Source organism: Taeniopygia guttata, chromosome 10, assembly GCF_048771995.1.
Source record: "Taeniopygia guttata chromosome 10, bTaeGut7.mat, whole genome shotgun sequence".
Lineage (NCBI taxonomy): Eukaryota > Metazoa > Chordata > Aves > Passeriformes > Estrildidae > Taeniopygia > Taeniopygia guttata.
Window position 1 is genome coordinate 17,491,980 of NC_133035.1, and position 18,581 is coordinate 17,510,560.

The 18,581-nt window shown below is 37.9% G+C and overlaps 1 protein-coding gene across 7 annotated transcripts in view; it reads left to right on the plus strand.

Annotated features, from left to right (window-relative positions):
• MEF2A (myocyte enhancer factor 2A) overlaps window positions 1-18,581 on the plus strand; it is an 81,347-nt gene that overhangs the window by 22,007 nt on the left and 40,759 nt on the right. For all 7 annotated transcript variants that reach the window (XM_012578078.5, XM_030281661.4, XM_030281662.4 and 4 more), the window contains exons 2-3: window positions 11,472-11,669; window positions 16,169-16,372. In XM_012578078.5, coding sequence (XP_012433532.1) covers window positions 11,616-11,669; window positions 16,169-16,372 — 258 coding nt within the window. In that variant the 5' untranslated portion in view covers window positions 11,472-11,615. The remainder of the gene's footprint in view (window positions 1-11,471; window positions 11,670-16,168; window positions 16,373-18,581) is intronic.

Sequence of the window (18,581 nt, forward strand, 5' to 3'; positions counted from 1 at the left end):
AAACCAGTGTTTCCATCATTAAATGCTGAGGTGTCCACTCTGTCTAATAGTGCAAGAGATCATGCAGTCTTCTCTTCTGACATGGTTTCAGGGCTGCTTCTTGGTGTTCCTGGCAGCTTCTGTTTTTTCATTTTTAATGCACAACTGGGGGTCTGGATGGCCAGCTATAGTTACAGTCTGACTCCGGGGGGACCCTGGTTATTGTCAGGTCTGGGCAGTCATTGCATCAGATACTGCTTGGCCAACGAAGTGGGGAGGGTGAAGATGTCTCTCTTACAGTTTCAAACAGCTCACATTTGCATCTGATGTTTCATGTCAAAGGTAAATGAATATACTTGTTTAAATGTAGGAGTTTTTTCAGTAAGGGAAGTCTACAATAATCTGAAACTGTCTGAGCTTCTGCTTCAGATTCCTGCCTACTTAATGCAGTTGTGAAAACAGCCCAGCTGCCTTTCAAATATGTTAAGAGCCAGCTTCTGTAATACTTTTTTTTTTTTCCCAATATTCTTTGCTCTTGTTGGGCTCCTTAGTGATGTAATACATTACTCATGTAGTAGTTTATCAGAAGGACTTTATATGTTTGTGTGAGTCACATAACTGGTTCTTGTTGGGACCTTAATTAAAGTTTTTCTGGTCCTTCACTTAAACTTCTCTCAGCTGAATCTTCTAATTCACCTTTTTAGTGGCCCTCTGCATATAAGATACAGGGTTTGTTGACAGGAAGATAAATTGAGTTATTTTTGAAGTTTTGAGGATTTCTGTTTTTAATACAATAATGGGAACAAATGGATGAGAGTTCTCACTTCTTTTTATAGTCATGGAATATTTCACTCCAGAAGCTGTTGAATCAGATATTTGAATACATGTTGCTATCTAACACTTGAGTCACATAGCTTTGCTGTTAAGCAGTAATGTTACTTGGGGTCAAACAACTTAATTTTTCCATTTGCAGCAACTGGCAAAAAGAGCAAATGGTAAAATCCAATTATTTCACCTGTCTTGCAGGTAATAATAAGTAACAGAGTTATTGTAGTATCCTGAATTTCAGTTTCTCAACTAAACCATTTTAACTAACTGTGTGTGCTAGTTTCTTACTAAGGACACAATAGTTTTGAAGTATCTGAAGAGTCAATATTATATTATCAGTGTAGTTAAGTTGACATTTTTGCAAAAGAATCCAAGTGGCTGGGTTAATCTTAATGGCATAATGCCCAGACTACCAGATATCACCTGCCAAAAAGAAAAATGTTTATAAGCAGAATGTATTTTGAATAATATTCTTGGTAAAAATGGAGTTTACCATGGTAAGTTTAGGTGTTGGGGTATGGATCTTAATGTTCTAAACTTCTGGTTTTAATGCTTGCCCTGTACTTGATTAGGGCAGTCTTAGCTCGTGATTGATTTGGACATCCAAATGGAGGGCAGTAACGCTGTTAAGATGAAGTACTTGTACTTGGATCGATAAAATGTTTTGGGCTGTAAGGAATTTCATTCTAGGCTGCTTTTAAAAGTGGCTGCTGACATTGGAGAGGTCATGGGAGTCAGACAGTTGCTTGCCTGTGGTGCCCAGCACCATTTTCCTCAGTTCCTTGGTGCTGCCTAAGTTCTGCCTGTATGTAATCCTTTTGCAGATTATCACAGCTGAGTGAATTCATCTCACTTTTATGTTGTTTTATTATTTGCTACCTGTCTGCCTTGGATTCTGAAATGTTTAGATTACAGAGAAACTGTCTCCATGCATGTCTGGAGAGGACCTGCTCTCTGATCTGCTGTAGCTCCCCCACCACCACCAACTGTGGTTTATTTTATTTAAATATGATGGGACTGTTTGCTTAAAACAGTGCAGAGATGGGAATAATACTTTGAAATGTGGTTTTAATGTCTTAGAAATACTAAGTATATATAGTATGTACTTAGTATAGCTTTAAAAAAATTATTTAGAAATTTGAACTCGTGGTGTATCTAAATTTTAAAAGCAGAGATTGATTCTTGAGCAAAGGCTGTGGCAGCCACAGAGTAAGAAACTTGCCACTAATCTTTGTTAGAAACACGTAGGCGTCTTTATGGTTTGCTGAGTGTCTTTCTGAGGCATGCAGGCTGCTTGAAGCATTATGTTGTCGTGTCTGTCTGGTTTGTAATTGTTGCACTTCAACAATATGACTGCATGCTGTCATTTAATCAGACACCGAATAAATTATCAAGAAAGCTTTCTGGATAATTGTTCAGTGATTTAAAGCTTCTTATGGATCACTGATGTGTGTTCTCTCTTGTATTCCTTCTTGGGTTTCCTGTCCTATTTCCTTTAAAGGGGGGGTGCCTGTCACATGGAATCCTCAGGAAGACTGGAAGTGTGTAGTTGGTAAGAAAGAAATTGTGTGGAGACTGCCTGTCACAGCAGGTAAAAAAAGCCCTAGCAAAAAACCAACACAGATGGGAGTTGTGCAAGAAGCCTGGAGCCTGTGGCTTTTGCAGAGCATGAAGAAAAGCTGATCTATAACATCAGGAAGAGGCAGATAACTGAGGATGAGCCAAACCTTGGGAAGATGTTTCCCAAGTACAGAACGGGAGCGTTCAGCGCTCTGCGTCACAGAGCCACTGTTGACTGAAGCCAACTTGGAAGCCAGAACCCACTTGCAAGGGCACAGTGTGCAAGGAAGAATCTTGTTTATAATCCGTCTATTTTCCATTCTCTCATCTACTCGCGTTTCTCCCTTGCTGAGAACTTCAATAAGATCTGGCATTGTTAGGTTTGAAGCCTGACTTGAGGGAGCTCTCTGTAGTATATAAGGTATAAGCAAAGCCACAGAATGCTGTGGCTGGCTTCAGATCCTATTACATTCCTGGAGTCAGCTGTAAATATTTTTGATTGCTGTAATGTTTGTTCAGGAACATGTGTTGAAGTTGCTGTCCTGTGGCTGTTTGTGTATTACCTCAACAGTTTGTACTTCGCAGGCACAGGGGACAGTTCTGCTCTTCGTAAAAAGTAACAAAGAATTACTAGAAGTTTACTCATTAGCTAATATTCAAACGTCATGGAGTTCAAGAACTCTTGCTGCAAATCCAAAAAATCAGTTTGCTGAAATACCAAATTGGTACCATTTTCTACAATAGGGAAACTCTGTGTCAAATAAGATTACCTCATAATTTATGTTCTGGGGTGTTTTTTCCAGTAGAAGAAAGTAAAAGACAGAAACAAATGCCTTTTATTTACACCTTTCCTAGGGAGAAATCTGCTGTGATTTCTATTCTTGCCTTGGGAAAAATGTACCAGTTCTGCACCAGTCAGTTTGAATGTACTGAGCACAGACACTGCTTTACCTGACTGCAGAATTGCTGCTTTGGCATTTGCTCCAAGGAAAGTGAACTGCAGCCTGCAGAATTTGAATGCAATTTTAAAGAGTATATTTGAAGTATAAGAGTAATCTCATAATATTGCCCTACAGTATGTGCTGTGTTCTGAGTATTTTTTCTGCCTGTCTTAATTTCTGTACATTTCAAGTCTTGCGTCAGGATGCTGCTTGATTTAACTCAGTTGGCACCTTGTTTAATTTTGAATTGTGTGTAAAAGTAGTGCACTCTATTAGTGCTTTTTCGATGTTTTTGTGTGTTTATTTTTTCTGCAAAATAATCTAGTGTGAGGTGTGGTTATGGTAAGTCAGAACTTGTACAGATGGATATTTTTATCTAGTATTGGTTTATGAATGTTCAGTTCTTTACATGTAGGTTATAGGTTGAGATTCTAAATGGTTGTAAAATAGTGTTTCCCCTCCAAAACACACACAGAAAAAGCTTCAGTACTCCTCAGAAAGGATGATCTACTTAAATCATGTTCTCAGAGACAAAAGGAACAACAGTGCTCTGTGTGGGTAAGGTTTTCTATATAGAAATGCCAGGAACCTTAATTTAAGTTTTGTTTAACATATTGTTGCTTATGTTTAAAACGCTCCATCCATTGAATGCAGCATGGCATAACCATGTTAAAAAAAGGAACAGAGCAAACCTTTAAATTCATTATCTACAAAGGGATGAAAACGATTAGTGACCACATAGACCAAAAAAACTCAAAAAACCAAATATATATATATATATAAAGTGATGCATCTTATCTAGAATTTCACAGAAATCTGACCAGGTGAATTTAGGACTTTGCAGCTGAATTCTGTTCCAGGAACTGTGAAACATCTCCTGTCTGTGTACAGTCAGTAGCTCTGAGGAGGGCAGTGCTCTGTGTGCTCTGCTGATTGCCATAGAGATAAACAGAGATGTGACAAGTGGGGCAGAGCCATTGTGAGAACTCGGCGATAATGAGCTACACCTTTGCCAAATGCATGTTGCTATGCAAAATCAGATTATCTGTATTCTCTGATCTATTGATAAAGTTAAATTGAGATGGGAGAGGTAATGAGCCAAGGTAGCAGTAATTAAAGCTTGAGTGTCACTGCTGTAACTGATGAAATATGAAGACTTCTGGAAAGAGATTTCACAATGACAATATTTTTTCTTAAAGCTATGTCTTAACGGTATGTTAAGTGTTATCTAAAGATGCATCAGTGAGCCTGAAGAAGATTAATGAAGTATAAAGATGTTGCAAAACCAGAAAGTTCCATTCTGGTTGGTAAATATATTAATAGGCAACTGAACAGTACTGTATATGTATTTTATTCTCTCTTATTGTAAGATGAAGAAAAAAAAGATAATTAATATTTTAATTGATCACACTATTAGTTGTTTGTTGTTTAGTTAACGATCAGTGCTGTCTGAAGATGTCTTGTTCAGCTGACTCTTTCCCAGTCATTATTAGGCTGCTTTTAAACCATGAAATTTATTTTCCCTGCTGAGAACAACAGCAAGGTTTTGGTGATCCCCATCCCAAGACGAAGATAAAAAATAAATTTCACGGGGTCTCCTGTACAAAAGAGTGCTGTTTTGTGGCAGCTTTTAGTTGTGGGTCAAGTGTTGTATAATTTAAAGCCATCTCTGGCAGACATGTTCTTAGCAGAAGGTTGAATTTGGGAAGGTTCCTCTGGTGGCTCCCTTCGTTTGAGCCCAAGAGGAGTTGTAATAACACAGATGTGGCTCTGTGCCATTTTTTGGCCACATGGTAGTTAAGTTCCACAGTCATTACAAATTCCTGATAAGAATGAAGCAAATGCTTTTGATCTTGAGAAACATTTAATGTGTTTTATATGTATATTTTGCTTCAGGAAAGAAACCTTGCTTCTGTGGCTTATAATGTACAGATGTCTATGGGGTTAAAAGCTGGGTTTAAATGCTTTGAGTTGCACTTTGAGCTTGTCATTGTGAAAGCTGTCAAACATCAGTTTTACACTAATTAAATACCTGCAAATGCTCTTCTGTTATGGAGCAATCATATCCAAACTTAAGTTTAGATTTCTGCATCTAGTTCATTAATTTTCCAACAGTTGTAAATGGAAAAAAAACCGGGAGAATTTAGCTGATCAAAAGTTCTAAAATTGTGATCAAACTGACACAGTTGTTTAAAAGCCCTGGTTCATTCAGTAGGAAATCAGTCCTTTTGGCCCCAGCTTTTACATATTGGGGTTTGTTTTGTTAACAGTGTCCTGAATCATCTTTGTTTGTGGCTATTTTTGTATACCGTGGAAAAGGCACTTCTTTCAACAAATTACATGATAAATTAGGAGCAAGTTTCTTGAGAAACTCTCTGGAGCATGTTTTCCAGACAGCTATTCAGTCATGCAGTTATTTTCTTAATCTGTTTGTAGGAGTCTGGCAGTAGAATTCTTGTGATTACTTAAGATTTTATATTCTGCTTGTATCTAAAATTGGATTTTAATCCAGTATTGAAAGTTTAGTTCTCTTACTGTAGTCTTTCTCCACTGTTAGCTCAGCAGTTTCCAGATCTTATTTTCTAGTTATGTTCTAAAGTATTTTTGAGAGTGCAAGGATAAATTAGTTTAGAAAATACTGAAGTTACGGATGGGAATAATAAAATAAAATTTAGTGTTACTTGCAAAGATGTAGTAAATATATATATAACTTGATTATGGCTGCTTTGGTACTAGGGAGTATAAAATATAAATACTCAGAATGGGATTATAGAGATTTTTTGGTCTGAAGAGTAGGCCAAGAAAAAGTATATAGTCAGAGTATTGAGTATTATTAAATCTTAACATTTAATTGACAGTAACTAACCAGAGCAGAATTCCTGGCTGTTCCTGATCCTGGGCAAGGCCACATTTGTCACATTGTCTAGAAGTGCAAGTGCTGTCACAGGTGATGCTGATAGTTCTGGAAAACTGGTCTGTCAGGTCAGGAAAATCTTAACTTAAAAGTGCATTCTAGGAGTAATAAAACTTGTTTTTAAAACAGACATTTGAATCTTAGTTCATTTTTGATACAGTTCAGATTTCTGTAGTTCTGTGTGCAAGAAAATGGAGTTCTTCCACTTCATCTTAGGCAGGACTGAATGCATGGAGGAAATGGCAGAAAGGGCCTTTTCCAGCAACGGTAGATTTAAGTAGCCCTTGGAAGGTGCAGTTCTTCAGTAAGGATATTTTTTGGAAATACTTCATGATCTTTTCTAATACATTCAAAACATAATTTGAAAAGCTCTGTTGCTTACAAACTAGGAGCTCAAAAATAGATTTGATGTTTGTGTGGAAGATGAGGACCGTGTTAGGTTACAAAACTCCACAAATCTTAAAAATACAATTTATTTAAATTGTCTTGTACCAGAGATGTGTGTTATTCTTCCCAACTGAAAGAAACAAGTATTTTATGATGCATAAAACCTGAATATCAATAAAGAATTGTTTATGGCTTCCTGTTTTTTACATTGTCCCACTTAAAAAAAAAAAGTAATTTTGGCTAAGGGTTGTATTATTGTTTTATAACAATGCTTGTGTATCACTTGGTGGCTGAGGACCTTGAAGCTGTGAGGCCACTCTCATTTACTGTGAGGCTCTGCTTGGATGGAGAAGAATGGCTTCTAAACTCAGGATGAAAAAAAGATTTATTTCCTAGGATTGTGGTTCAGCAAGTAGGGAGAGATAAATGACAGCATGTACCCTGGTTTTGGAAGGGTGCCGTGTGATTGTTTAACAGTTCTATCTGACATTACTTACAGCAATGTATGGTGACAGGGCTATAGAAATGTGGCTGGAGAAACTGCTTTGGTACTGGTTTGGCACACCTCTGCAAAAACCCCAGCAAGGATCTGAGTGTGCCTCTGTTAAGTGCAGACATAAAGGTATGGAAAAATCCCTTTGCTGGGAATTTTAATTTTCAAATTTAGCTTCCAGGTGGTAGCACTGAGTTTTGGAGCAGGGCTGGCGGAATGTCCAGAGCACAGAGATGACATCCCATGGACCTCACCATGTGTCAGTGCAGTCATATCTGAGTGAACATGTTTTGTGTAATTAGTATGGGAGTTAGAAAAAAAGGTGTTTGCAGTTGGGTACTTACTTTATATGGTTTGCATCTCTTTGAAGTGCTGAATGAGAAAATGTTCTTCTTTCTCACTTCTGGACAGTGAAATGGAGTCTGAGAATCATGTTTGGCCGTGTTCCACACAGCCCTTTAACCTTTAGTTAAATTACTTTGCTGAAGACATTATTTGACTCCTTTTCTTTTCCTAGCTACTTCTACTCAGTGCTGTGGGGCAGGGAGAGAGGACACTGACATTTGTCCATTATTAGTACTGTGGAAAAATGAGATACTCTGTGTGATCTGCCTTGTGGGTGTGCAGCAGCCTACACGTGGTGGGGCTCATCTCCGTGTTGCTGTGAATGAGAATTTTTATATTCTGCTGATGTGAGTGTGCAAAACGTCAGAATAACCAGCAAGTGCAGTTCTTCTGTGATCAGTCTGTGCTCACCAGTTCATGCTGAGGGGCCATATCGACAAAAACACCTGCACAGGCTCCTTTAAGACTAGAAAAAGACCTATTAATCTTGGTTTAGTCAAAACTACTCTCTGCTATTTAGTAAGCCATAGCCAAGGCTCGTGGAAGATGCATCTCTGCAGATCTGTGTTTTCATGCAAATGCTCTGACGTCAGGACACTCGTTCCTTTGTGTGCATTGCAGTAAATGAGCCGTGAGGAGACGGGACTGTCAGATGTAACCTGTAACCATGGTGGTGAAATGGAAGTTTCAAGAAAACAGAGTCAGAGGGAAAGAAAAGGAAATTAAATGGAAGGAGTATGATTCTGACACAGTTTTTCCTAACCTGTTCTGCCAGGAGGCTTCCAGACCTTGTGCAGTTTTGCACAGATATAATGTGTTTCCACTGAGCCATTGAAAGAATCTTTTTAAATAGGTCAAATACAGTTTCCTTGCTTTAAAGTTACATCTCTCTCAACAATCTGTGAAACTGAAAGCAATCTTGGCAACCAAATCAGATGAGCTTCTGAAGATGTGCAGTTGTGAGGGTATGTTTCTGCGTGTAGTTCTGTTGTCTGTCAGTAATTAGTGTGCAGTTTTCACATGTTTTGGGGAAGAGAATAAATCCAGAAAATTTGGAATAATTTACTTTTAAACGAATAGAGAGACTATTACCTGGACAGGACCAATATAATTTTTCTTGCCTTTATTGCAAGCTGACATTATTTCCCATTTGAAGCTCAACATGAAGCATGTGGGATTTTTTCCTTCTTTTTCTCTTCTTACTCTAATTATTTTGTTTAATGTGCCTTTGTCACTTGGTAGTAATTTCCCATTGGGATGTTCTGAGCATGCATGGAAAGTGCCTTTTTACTGCACAGTTTTCTCTGATTTTACAGCTGTGTCAAGATCCTTTCTGCCCTGAGCTCAAGCCAAACTTCTGTTTGAGTTCTGAGCTTTGAAAAATCACCTTGAGTGGGACTTCAGAATGGCAGGGATGCTGCATCCCGGAGCTGGGCTGCCTTTGGAAAATGCGATTCCAGGGCAGCTTCTGGTGTCCATAGCAACCTGTGGGAGAGGGAGGAGAGCCTGGACCGGGCTGGACACACAGGCAGACAGGAATTGGGGTTTCCTAAGTGATACAAGTATTGAAGATTGAAGAAAGTCAGACCTGAGACGGGAGGGAACAGTGAACTGTGATAAATGGAGAATAGCTTGATGTTTTTATGCCTTATAGAGCATAAGCATTGTAAAAGACCTGAAATGACACCCCAAAGCTATAACAGAGTGTTGGTGAAAATTACTGTTTCCCATTTCCCTTTGTGTGACAGTACACAGAGCAGATAACAGAGTTTCCCTGCTACTGTGCCTTCCATTAGCTCATACAAAACATTTGTGCATCTCTTATTTTGTGTTCTTTAGTACTTATATCATCCCACATCATATTTATCTTCCTTTCTCCCTTTTCCCCAGAGTTCCTTATTTTATTCACTGCATAGATTTGCTTTTTAGTATATGTCACAGGAGGCAGATAGACTTCAGAAGTTCCTGATTAAAAACCCACTTAATATGTGGTTTATATTTTTATTACTCTATTCCTCTGTTCTTCCTTGGCCATCCTAGTGATATCTGCTAGGAGCCACAGATAACATGCTGCACCAGATGGATCTTTGGCCTCTTGTGATGGCCATTTCTGCGTACTGGTGATGATTGAGGGAGGGCTTTAAAAGCAGAGTAATTCTGGTAATTCTGTATTCAGAGAATTGTTTCAATAATACATATTTCAAATGGTAGATTTAAAAAATGAAGCCACACATGAAGGAGAAAACAAATTCTAAGAGTTGGTTAGAGATCCTTTGATTAAGTATGTTCAAGGGATGCAACCAGATTTTTCCAGAACTAAATTTAATGTGTGATCATAGCATGAGCTGAGAAATTCTTCTGAAAGAAAAGTGGGATAAATTGATATGCCAACTGTTGTTTCCCTGGAAGATATTCCCTGGGTGCTGTTGGTTGTGTAGAGGCTGCTTCATCTGGTCTTCACTATCTATTAATTATCTTCTTAGCAGCACCTTGGAAGAAATCCTTTTTCATGAAGAAAACAAAAGCAGTGCAGTGTTGATGGATGTTTTCAAATGTTTTGCTTTATAGACAGTGTTTAGTGCATATCCTTTAGACCAGTGGACATCATACTGTGTAAGTGTTGTTTTAATTTAAATTTCATGAAATAGTATTTCTAAATATTCTTGGGCATTTTGTGATGTTTTTTTAAAGCAGTCCTTTGTTGCTGTCAGGTAAATAGAAAATGACATCCCTTCATTTTGTGATGTTCCTCCACCTCTGTTTTTTTCCTCCCAAGAACATCATGTCTGTTTCCTCGGTGTAAATTGAATGTATTGTGAAGTGTAGCCTGTGACTAATCGCCTTTGCTGTCTCTGCTCATTAACTGTCTGATGGTGATGTGGTTGCACCACTTTCTACACATGGCCTCAAGGATATGGCATGGTGACACCCAGATTAAAATATGCAAGGCTTTACTTCAGAAGATGTTTTGGATTGGGAAGCTAGACCTCTGTTATCAGCTAATACTGGGGCTGGTTTTACCCCTTTGAATGAGTATTAGGTGATAATAAGGTAAATACGTTGTACCTATTTCATGTTTATATATTCTAGTATATACTTCATGTTCTAGAAGCCATTTAATTTAAATTTTTCTCCAGCTTTCTTGAATGAATGTTATCCTACAATTCAAGCAGTATGTCTAGAGTATGGCTTAGCAGTTTTTTAACTGGAAATACATTTGAAGTTTGTTAAATATCAGGTAGTTCAATGCGGATTTAAATCTGATGACACTCTGGCTTTTCAAGTTTCCTTCACATTTCTCCTGGTGAACAATACAACAATGAAACGGTGCTGGGCTGCAAATGGGTATTGGCAGATGTGGCACTTACAGGTTATTGGGGAGAGAGGAACTCTGTCAGGTCTCAGGTCTTCCTTGGTGTCCTGGTAACCATGAAATAGTTTTGTTGCAAAACTGTTTTCTCTGGTCTCTTTTTAGTAGGGAGATTCCCTCTTTCCTGCTCCCTCTTGTTTCCCAATGGAGCCCCAAGAATTGGCTCACAAAAGGAGATGTAATTTGGCTTAGGATCAGAAACTTGATATTTTCATGGCTTTGTTTTGTTATTTTTGTGATAATTTTTAATTTGTGAAAGTTTTAAGAGAAACCAAGCAACATAAAATGTTTCTTTATAAGATTTCCTAAAATATTGAATGGAGTTTACCAAAACTTGCAAATGTGTGAAACCTCAGATAACTAAAGGCCTAAAGCTTAGAGTGATGAGCACCACCCCTTTGATAATTGTATTTTTGAGGCATTCAGTTGGAAGGGTGTGAAATTATTGGTCATTTTAAGTCTGTAGTTTGTATGTAGAATGCAGCAAACCAGTGGGAGTTTAATTAGAAGACAGTGTGTAGTGTAATACTTTACTAATGAAAACACTTGATTTCTCGCAGAAATTTCGTGATGCACATATTTTTTGGCTCTATGGGTTTTTAATGATACTTCCTTCTTAGTAATTTGTACATTAATATTTTCGATTTTTTTTAGGTGCTTATAAGAAGAAGTAGGAACCGTTTCTCAAGCTGAAGACAAAGTAAAAGAAAACTGTATCATGTGTTAGAACACTGAAGAGGGACATTTCTTGGATTAGTTTATTTCTGGATTGCTAAACAAAAGAAAGAAGAGGCGAAAATGGGGAGAAAGAAAATACAGATCACGAGAATAATGGATGAACGGAATAGGCAGGTGAGAAACAAGAAGTCTGCACGAACAGGCCCATCAGTAATCCTAAAAATTAATGCAAAGTTTGAATACATTCATCCTAATTCACTGTTCTAAAGCTGAGCTTTGTCTTCGTATATCCACAGGTGCCCTTGCTGGAATATGAATAAGAAACCTCAATGATTTTATGAGTGTTTGAGGAAAAAATGTTATTTATAAGTAATAACTCTTATTACTTAAAATTTTAAATTGCTGTTTCTATTTAAATGGCGCCCTACTGTGCTAGCAGTAGAGTGGAGGGGTGTTTAAATAGACACATGGCATGATCTGATAACTACTGGGAGCACTTACTCCTGGAGGGAGAGAAAGGATGAGAAATTCAGGAAGGATCTAGTAAAGGTATTTTCTGTAGCACTTCAGCAGAGGAATTTGAGGTAGCTGTGGGCAGTATCCTCAGTCCTTTGGATACAGTAACAAATTCTGTTAACATTCCATTTAAAAGCATCGATTTATATTTCTTGTAAGAGCTGTTTGCTACAACAGTCTTTAAAAATTGTCAGTCAGAAGGGGGGAAGAGGGCTCAAAATGAATGTTTCAGGGAAAGCTGCTCACTTGGCTGCTTGTGCCCTAACAGAGAGGTGCCCTGTTAACTTGAAAAGTACCAAAAGTTGATGACTCTTGCAGTAATGCTTCCTTTTAATTTCTGAATTGCTACATGAGATGCAAAATAAAATCTTAGTTGGATACTGACATATATAGTGGGATAACTGGAAGCTGTCATTTTTAAGGCAAATTATTAGAGGAATGTTCTTACTACATTAAGATCTTTAAGAGCAGTGCTGGTGGCTGAGGCCAAAGGTGCTGCTGGCCAACATCCTTTGTCCAGTGATGGTCATGAGCAAATCCGTGTGGGCTGGAGATGCACATGTACACAGCCCTGTAATCCTCTTCCAGCTTTTAACTATTCTTAGCTCAGGGATTTCCTGAGCTGGATGTGGTTTCCGTATATTTAGTAACCATTAATGGGTTTTTTTTTGTTTGTTTTCCCCACCCCCCACCAGGAAAGTTCAGTTATCCTTTGAGCCCTTATAATGTTGCAGCATTTACAACATTTTTTGTCTAGAATTTCCTATCGGTCTGTTGCCTGTTGTTTCAAGAAACACCATTCTCTTTGCCCTTTGTCATGGTTCTGTCAATTATTATCTCTTGTATGGAAGAGCCAGCAATGACTTCCAATCTAGAGTCTGTCCACACTTGCTTATTTTCTCTTTAAGTAAGTTTTTTCAGGCTATAGCTGCCTTGATTGCTCAGTTGTTTTAATACAGAATTTGTTTCATACTTCTTGCTCCTTTTCCTTGAACCTTTTGGAGTATTGCTCCATGACTTCTGATGGCCAAGTGCCCCAGAATTCAGGGTGCAGGCAAAATACGGACTTGTATAGTGGTGTGCTGCTGTTTTGTTCTGTTCCCTTCCTGCTGTTTGATTTCCTTTTTTAACTTCTGAGCAGCAGCTTGACGTTGGGGCAATGTCAGAATTCCATGGGACTCTCTTGCTGCTGACACATCAGCTCAGAGCCCATTGTTTTGTTGGTGAAATCAAGATTGTTTTTCTCCCTGTGTCACTTTAAAGCAATGTAAACTCTGAGAAGTCTATATATAGCAAGAAAAGTATTATTGGAGTTTGGGAGAAAGCCAAGTATTGTGTTTGAACTGCTTTAATCACCCAGTGACTTTATGTTTGATGTAGATAAATGTCTTAAGTACACGTAGTAAAAGTAGATGAATTAATGACTTCAGTTCTTTTCAGCTCTTGCTCTACAACTTAAAGCACATGGAGGAGATGGAAATTGATCCCAATTACTCCTTTTTTAAAATTAATTTGGATTAGATTGGGCAACCTTGGTTTTGTTCTGCTTGAGAAACAAATAGCTTGCACTTCTACCCTGACTTTGGTGAGGTGTTTTTTTTTTTTTTCCCCCAGGAGAAATTTTTTTTTTTCTTTTGACTCCCCATCCCATTGTTCAGATTGAAACAATGGAGAGGAAGAGAATCAGTGCATTTGTATAAAATTTTAGACCACTTAGACCATTGCTGTGACTGAAGCAAAATAGGGAGATGAAATTCTAGTTTTGTTTCTGGCAGGTTTTTGGCTAGCACCTTTTTGGGCTATTTAGTGATGAGGAAGAGGATTTAAGCTCTAACTTAAATGTAGAATTAGGCTTGCTTTATCCTTTTTCTTTGGAAACACAGATGAAAACACATTGCATCTTGATTTTACAAGGTTTTAAAGCGATTAAATAGTTTTTGTTAGTGGAATCTTAATTTTTATATGTAGAGGTATCTTTGGCTTTCATCCCCACTGGTGTCCTGTGGTTTTGGTAGCCAGGAAAGAGAATTTTAACACATTAGAATGCCCTGATGCACTGGGCATTTATAAGATATTTACTTTGACTTTTTTTTTTTTTTTTGATCCAGATAAGGAGGGCATTCAGGGTTTGTTTTGAACAGAAAGTGTAGTTCAGTTGTGTCCTGTCAGTTTTTCTATGGCACGTATAGCTGGTGAGTAGGTCACTCATGGACATGCCTGTGATGTCCTTGATTGGGTGTTCAGTTTGAGGTTTAGATTTTCTTTGTTTGAAAATGTAATTAGAATGGGACAGAGCTTTGCCTGCAAAGCAAGTTCATGTAACTTGTGTGGGAAGAAAAACTGTTTTGTCAGAAGCATCATATTTCTGATGGGATTGTATGTGAGCTCAAAACAGAATATATAGACCATTCCTCAGGGGGATTATGATTGTCATGAGACTGTCATTGTATTATTAATTAAGCAGCTTTATCTTCTTGAATGAGCTGTAGGACATTTATCTTCATTAAGCTGAAGAGAATCCAGCACAGTAAATTAGATATCAAAGGAGCTCAATCTTGTTGCCTTTGCTGTCTCCTCCTCACCCATTTTTTTTCCTTGCTATGTTAAAATAGCGCTGGGGAAATTATTTACCTTCAATAAAGAAAAATATTTTTTGAGGTTGGCGTGGTCCTAAATGGAAGGGGAAAAGAGAGGAATTTAGAGAACTAAGACTGCTTTTGGGTTCTGAAATGAAAACTGAGTTTAAAATAATCTGTGTGCATTGTAGAAAGGCTCAGCGTGCTGTGGTAGAGGGGTTTGTGCTAAGCACTGTCCAAACACCCAGAGAAAAGTTGATGCCAGCTGAGAATCTCACGAGTGAAGCAGCCTTACAAAAGATGAAATAGATAAAATTCCAGAAAAGAAATGGAGAGCTCTTGTCCAGGATCCTGCTGGTCCTCAGTGGCAGTAAACCTTCATTCTTTTGTCTGAGGACTTCTCCATGTGACACAGCACACACACATCTTGTTTATAATGCCATTTTCCTGACAAACACTAAGCAGTAGTACCTCTCTATACCTGCTCATACTCAGATAATAACCTTTTAAGTGTCAGAAGAGCAGCAGCTGTGTATCCTCTGAGACTGTTAATGTGGTGGGAAGAATAGGATATACTTTGTATTATTAATGGTATTAAAAAGTAATATGTGTGAGACAATGAGGAGAAAAAAGCCTTCAGGTGCGTACATAGAGAAGAAGTTTCCCATCCATTTTCCCAAAAACTTGCTGTACAGCTTGGTAATTAAACTACAGACACTCAGAAAACAGGTTTGATTGTTTCTTGTGTCTTACTTCATTCCTCTCTTGCAAAAGCTCATTGAGTGTTGTCTGTGGGACATGGGGCATGTGGATCCCTCACCTGTCACAGAGGCTTGTGCTTGGAATTGTAATAGGGGGATGTCAAATGCATTGACACTTTGATATCCTTGGCTGCTGCCTTTGAAAGGAGATTTTTAAAACTTTTTAAAAATCATAACTGATGGTAATTTTCATAACCCTTTCCTCCTTCCCTGATGGGCAGATGCTCCTGTGTCATGGTCTGTAATGGATTTGTTTCCCCACAGCAGTTCTAACTGGACAGAACAATTGTTTCCTGATGTTTCCAAGTGGCAAAAAACAAGTCAAATTATAAGTTAATCTGATTAGATGACTTAATAGCAACAAAATAGCAATATTTCTTAGCTTTACATAATTAGAAATCATAGTGCATAGTAAGTGTTACTTCCATTGATTGTTCTGTTTTTTTATTTTATTATAATTAAGGTTGGGAGTACCACAGAAGAAAATATTGTGAAACCTGGAAAGTCAGTCTATTGAACAGAGGAAATAAAGCTAAATTATCCTATTCTAACTAAAACTGTAACTAAAATTTAACTCTCCTTGGTAGTTATTTACCAGTGGAAGAGTTGAAGGTATTTTGTAATTATTTAACTTATTCTAATAGAAAACATAGGGCCCTAAAATTGGCACCAGATAATATAGGCAGTTCTTGTGTTAAGCTGCATATTACAGTAGGAGTAAATGGTGTAGGCTCAATCAGTGTATACCTTAATTATTTTCCTTCAAACCCTTATCATGTGTTTTAAAAAAATAAATCAATCATTATTCTTTCTTCTCTAGGTCACCTTTACAAAGAGGAAGTTTGGATTAATGAAGAAGGCCTATGAGTTGAGTGTGCTCTGTGACTGTGAAATAGCACTCATCATTTTTAACAGCTCTAACAAACTCTTTCAGTATGCCAGCACTGACATGGACAAAGTTCTACTAAAATACACAGAATACAACGAGCCCCATGAAAGCAGAACCAACTCAGATATCGTTGAGGTAACAATTTGAGAAGACGCATCAGTCTTCTTATCTCCTTAATAATTAAAACACTGAGCAACCTAGAGCATGTTAAGATATTTTAATCAAATGCTTTAAAGTTATTTAATACCATGTTACAAAAATCTAAACTACTGCTTTTAGTTGGGTTTCTCTAAGGCAATAACTTGTCTTTACAGCCATGTTGTTTTCCCATCTGCCCTCCACCCCCTGCCAGTTTCTGGGAAACATGTTTGATTTCAATCACATTTGGCAATGGAAATAGAGGTGTGAAAAATGGTTGTTTTTCTGGGGAAGGAGGGGGAGAAATGTTCAAGGTTTTAATGGGGAGAAAAAATCGACTGAGTGGGAGAGAAAGGTCAGAAGAGTGCCCTCAGCCTAACAGACAATTACAGTTGGCCCTTTTTCTCCTTGGAGGTAGTAGCCACTTCACCAGTCATATCTTGAACACCACCTCTGCTGCCCCTTGTTCAGCCAAAAATAAAAAAAGCCAAAAGAAGACAATCTGTGGAATAAACGAACTTAATTAAATTTGTTGTCCAGTGACTGTCAATTAAAATAGCAGCAGAACGACTGCAGTTTCTGCAGTAATAGAATAACATGAATATATTTACTCCAAGGTATTGGTTTCATCTACTTTTATAATGCTTGAGCTTTAAATAGAAACTCTTTTCAGTACATAATTTCTAAATTGGGTGCAGTAGAATTCAAGGATTTTCTTGGCAATTGGAGCCTTGATGTACTGTAACTCCTTTTCAGAGCATGTCTCCAGTAGTCCTGTAAATAGACCAAAACAGGTGGCTGACTTAAGGGTTTAATTTAAATTCTGAAGTTGTCTTCTGAACAAATGCCTTGCTTTTTAGGAATGATTTCAGAATAATGATTAGCCTTGAATAGCTGAAGAGCCTACTGCCAAGGGGATCAGAGTAAAGGGATGGTACTAGCTGATCTTGTACATGAGTGTGCAAGCAAAAAAATCAGATTGACAAAACTGAGATACAGACAAATGTTTTATATTTCTTTCTGAGAAGATTCTCTGCTAATTTGTCAACTGTCTTTTATGATCAGAAAAAAACCCTCCCCAACTCCTGTCTTCAGCATTGAGTTCTAAAGAGAGGGATAATACAAGGCATGAAGAGTTGAAGGCTTAGTCAGTGGATTAGCATAAATAAGGGATAGCCACTGGAGAGGAAGGGAAAACCTAATTCCTGCAGAATGAGCTTTTGATGGTGACACATGAGTTTGAGACAGGAATGCAAGTTCAGCTGGGTTTTGTTCTGCATGCAGGGCCTCTCTGTGTTGTGACTCATGGTAATGGTGCTTCTTCACATCACAAAGACTAAGGACCTCTTCCAGAATAATTTTGTGCAAGGCTGCTTTTCTGGGTTCTTCTTGTTGGTGGGTTTTTATACCAGGGTCAAGTGTTTGACCCCGTACAATACATTACATTGACAAGTACATTAAAAGCACATTTAGCACCCAAGGGCAGATGTGCTCTGGAGGAACATGCAAGGACTCATCTGCAGATTCTTTCTCATTTTCTTATCTGGGTTTCATGTTTTATGCTAGTGTGGAATTCAGGACTTTATTCCCATTTTTCAAATACAGTGTAATTTAGGAATGCAGCTTTCTATCTCTTCAGATTAGCCCTCTGTGCTCTTTAGCCTGGTTGTGACATATTTTTGGGTTTTTTCTTTCTGGATTGATAGGTGCTTGGAGTGTGATAGATGTTTAGTGACATCACCAGCATTTTGGCAACATGCTGAAAGAGCAATGTAAAATGGCTTCTCTTTTTTGTAATGACATTGAAATTCTGTTTTAACAAATGAAAATTACTGCAGCAAAGCACCTAAAATCTGTCAAATTCATACTAAACTGAATTATAAAAAATAATTATATTTTATGGAGTTATAGCTAATGTATAGATCTCAGTTTAGTAATTCACTTACCTCCTTGAATGTGACAAATGGCATTTATTGGGACATAGGCTCACTATGTGGAGCCACTGTGGTCCTGATGTGCATGACAGGAGGGTGAGTTTTTCTGGACTAGAAGGAAAGGTAATTCCATACAACTCAGAAGTGGTGTAATGGAGGAAACAAATCTGCTGCTATTTATTTCCACTACTGGGTAGATAGAAATGTTGTAAATGATTAAGTGAAATCAATGAGACATCTTCCCTTTGTAGCGGTCTCCTGCTCAGTTTTGG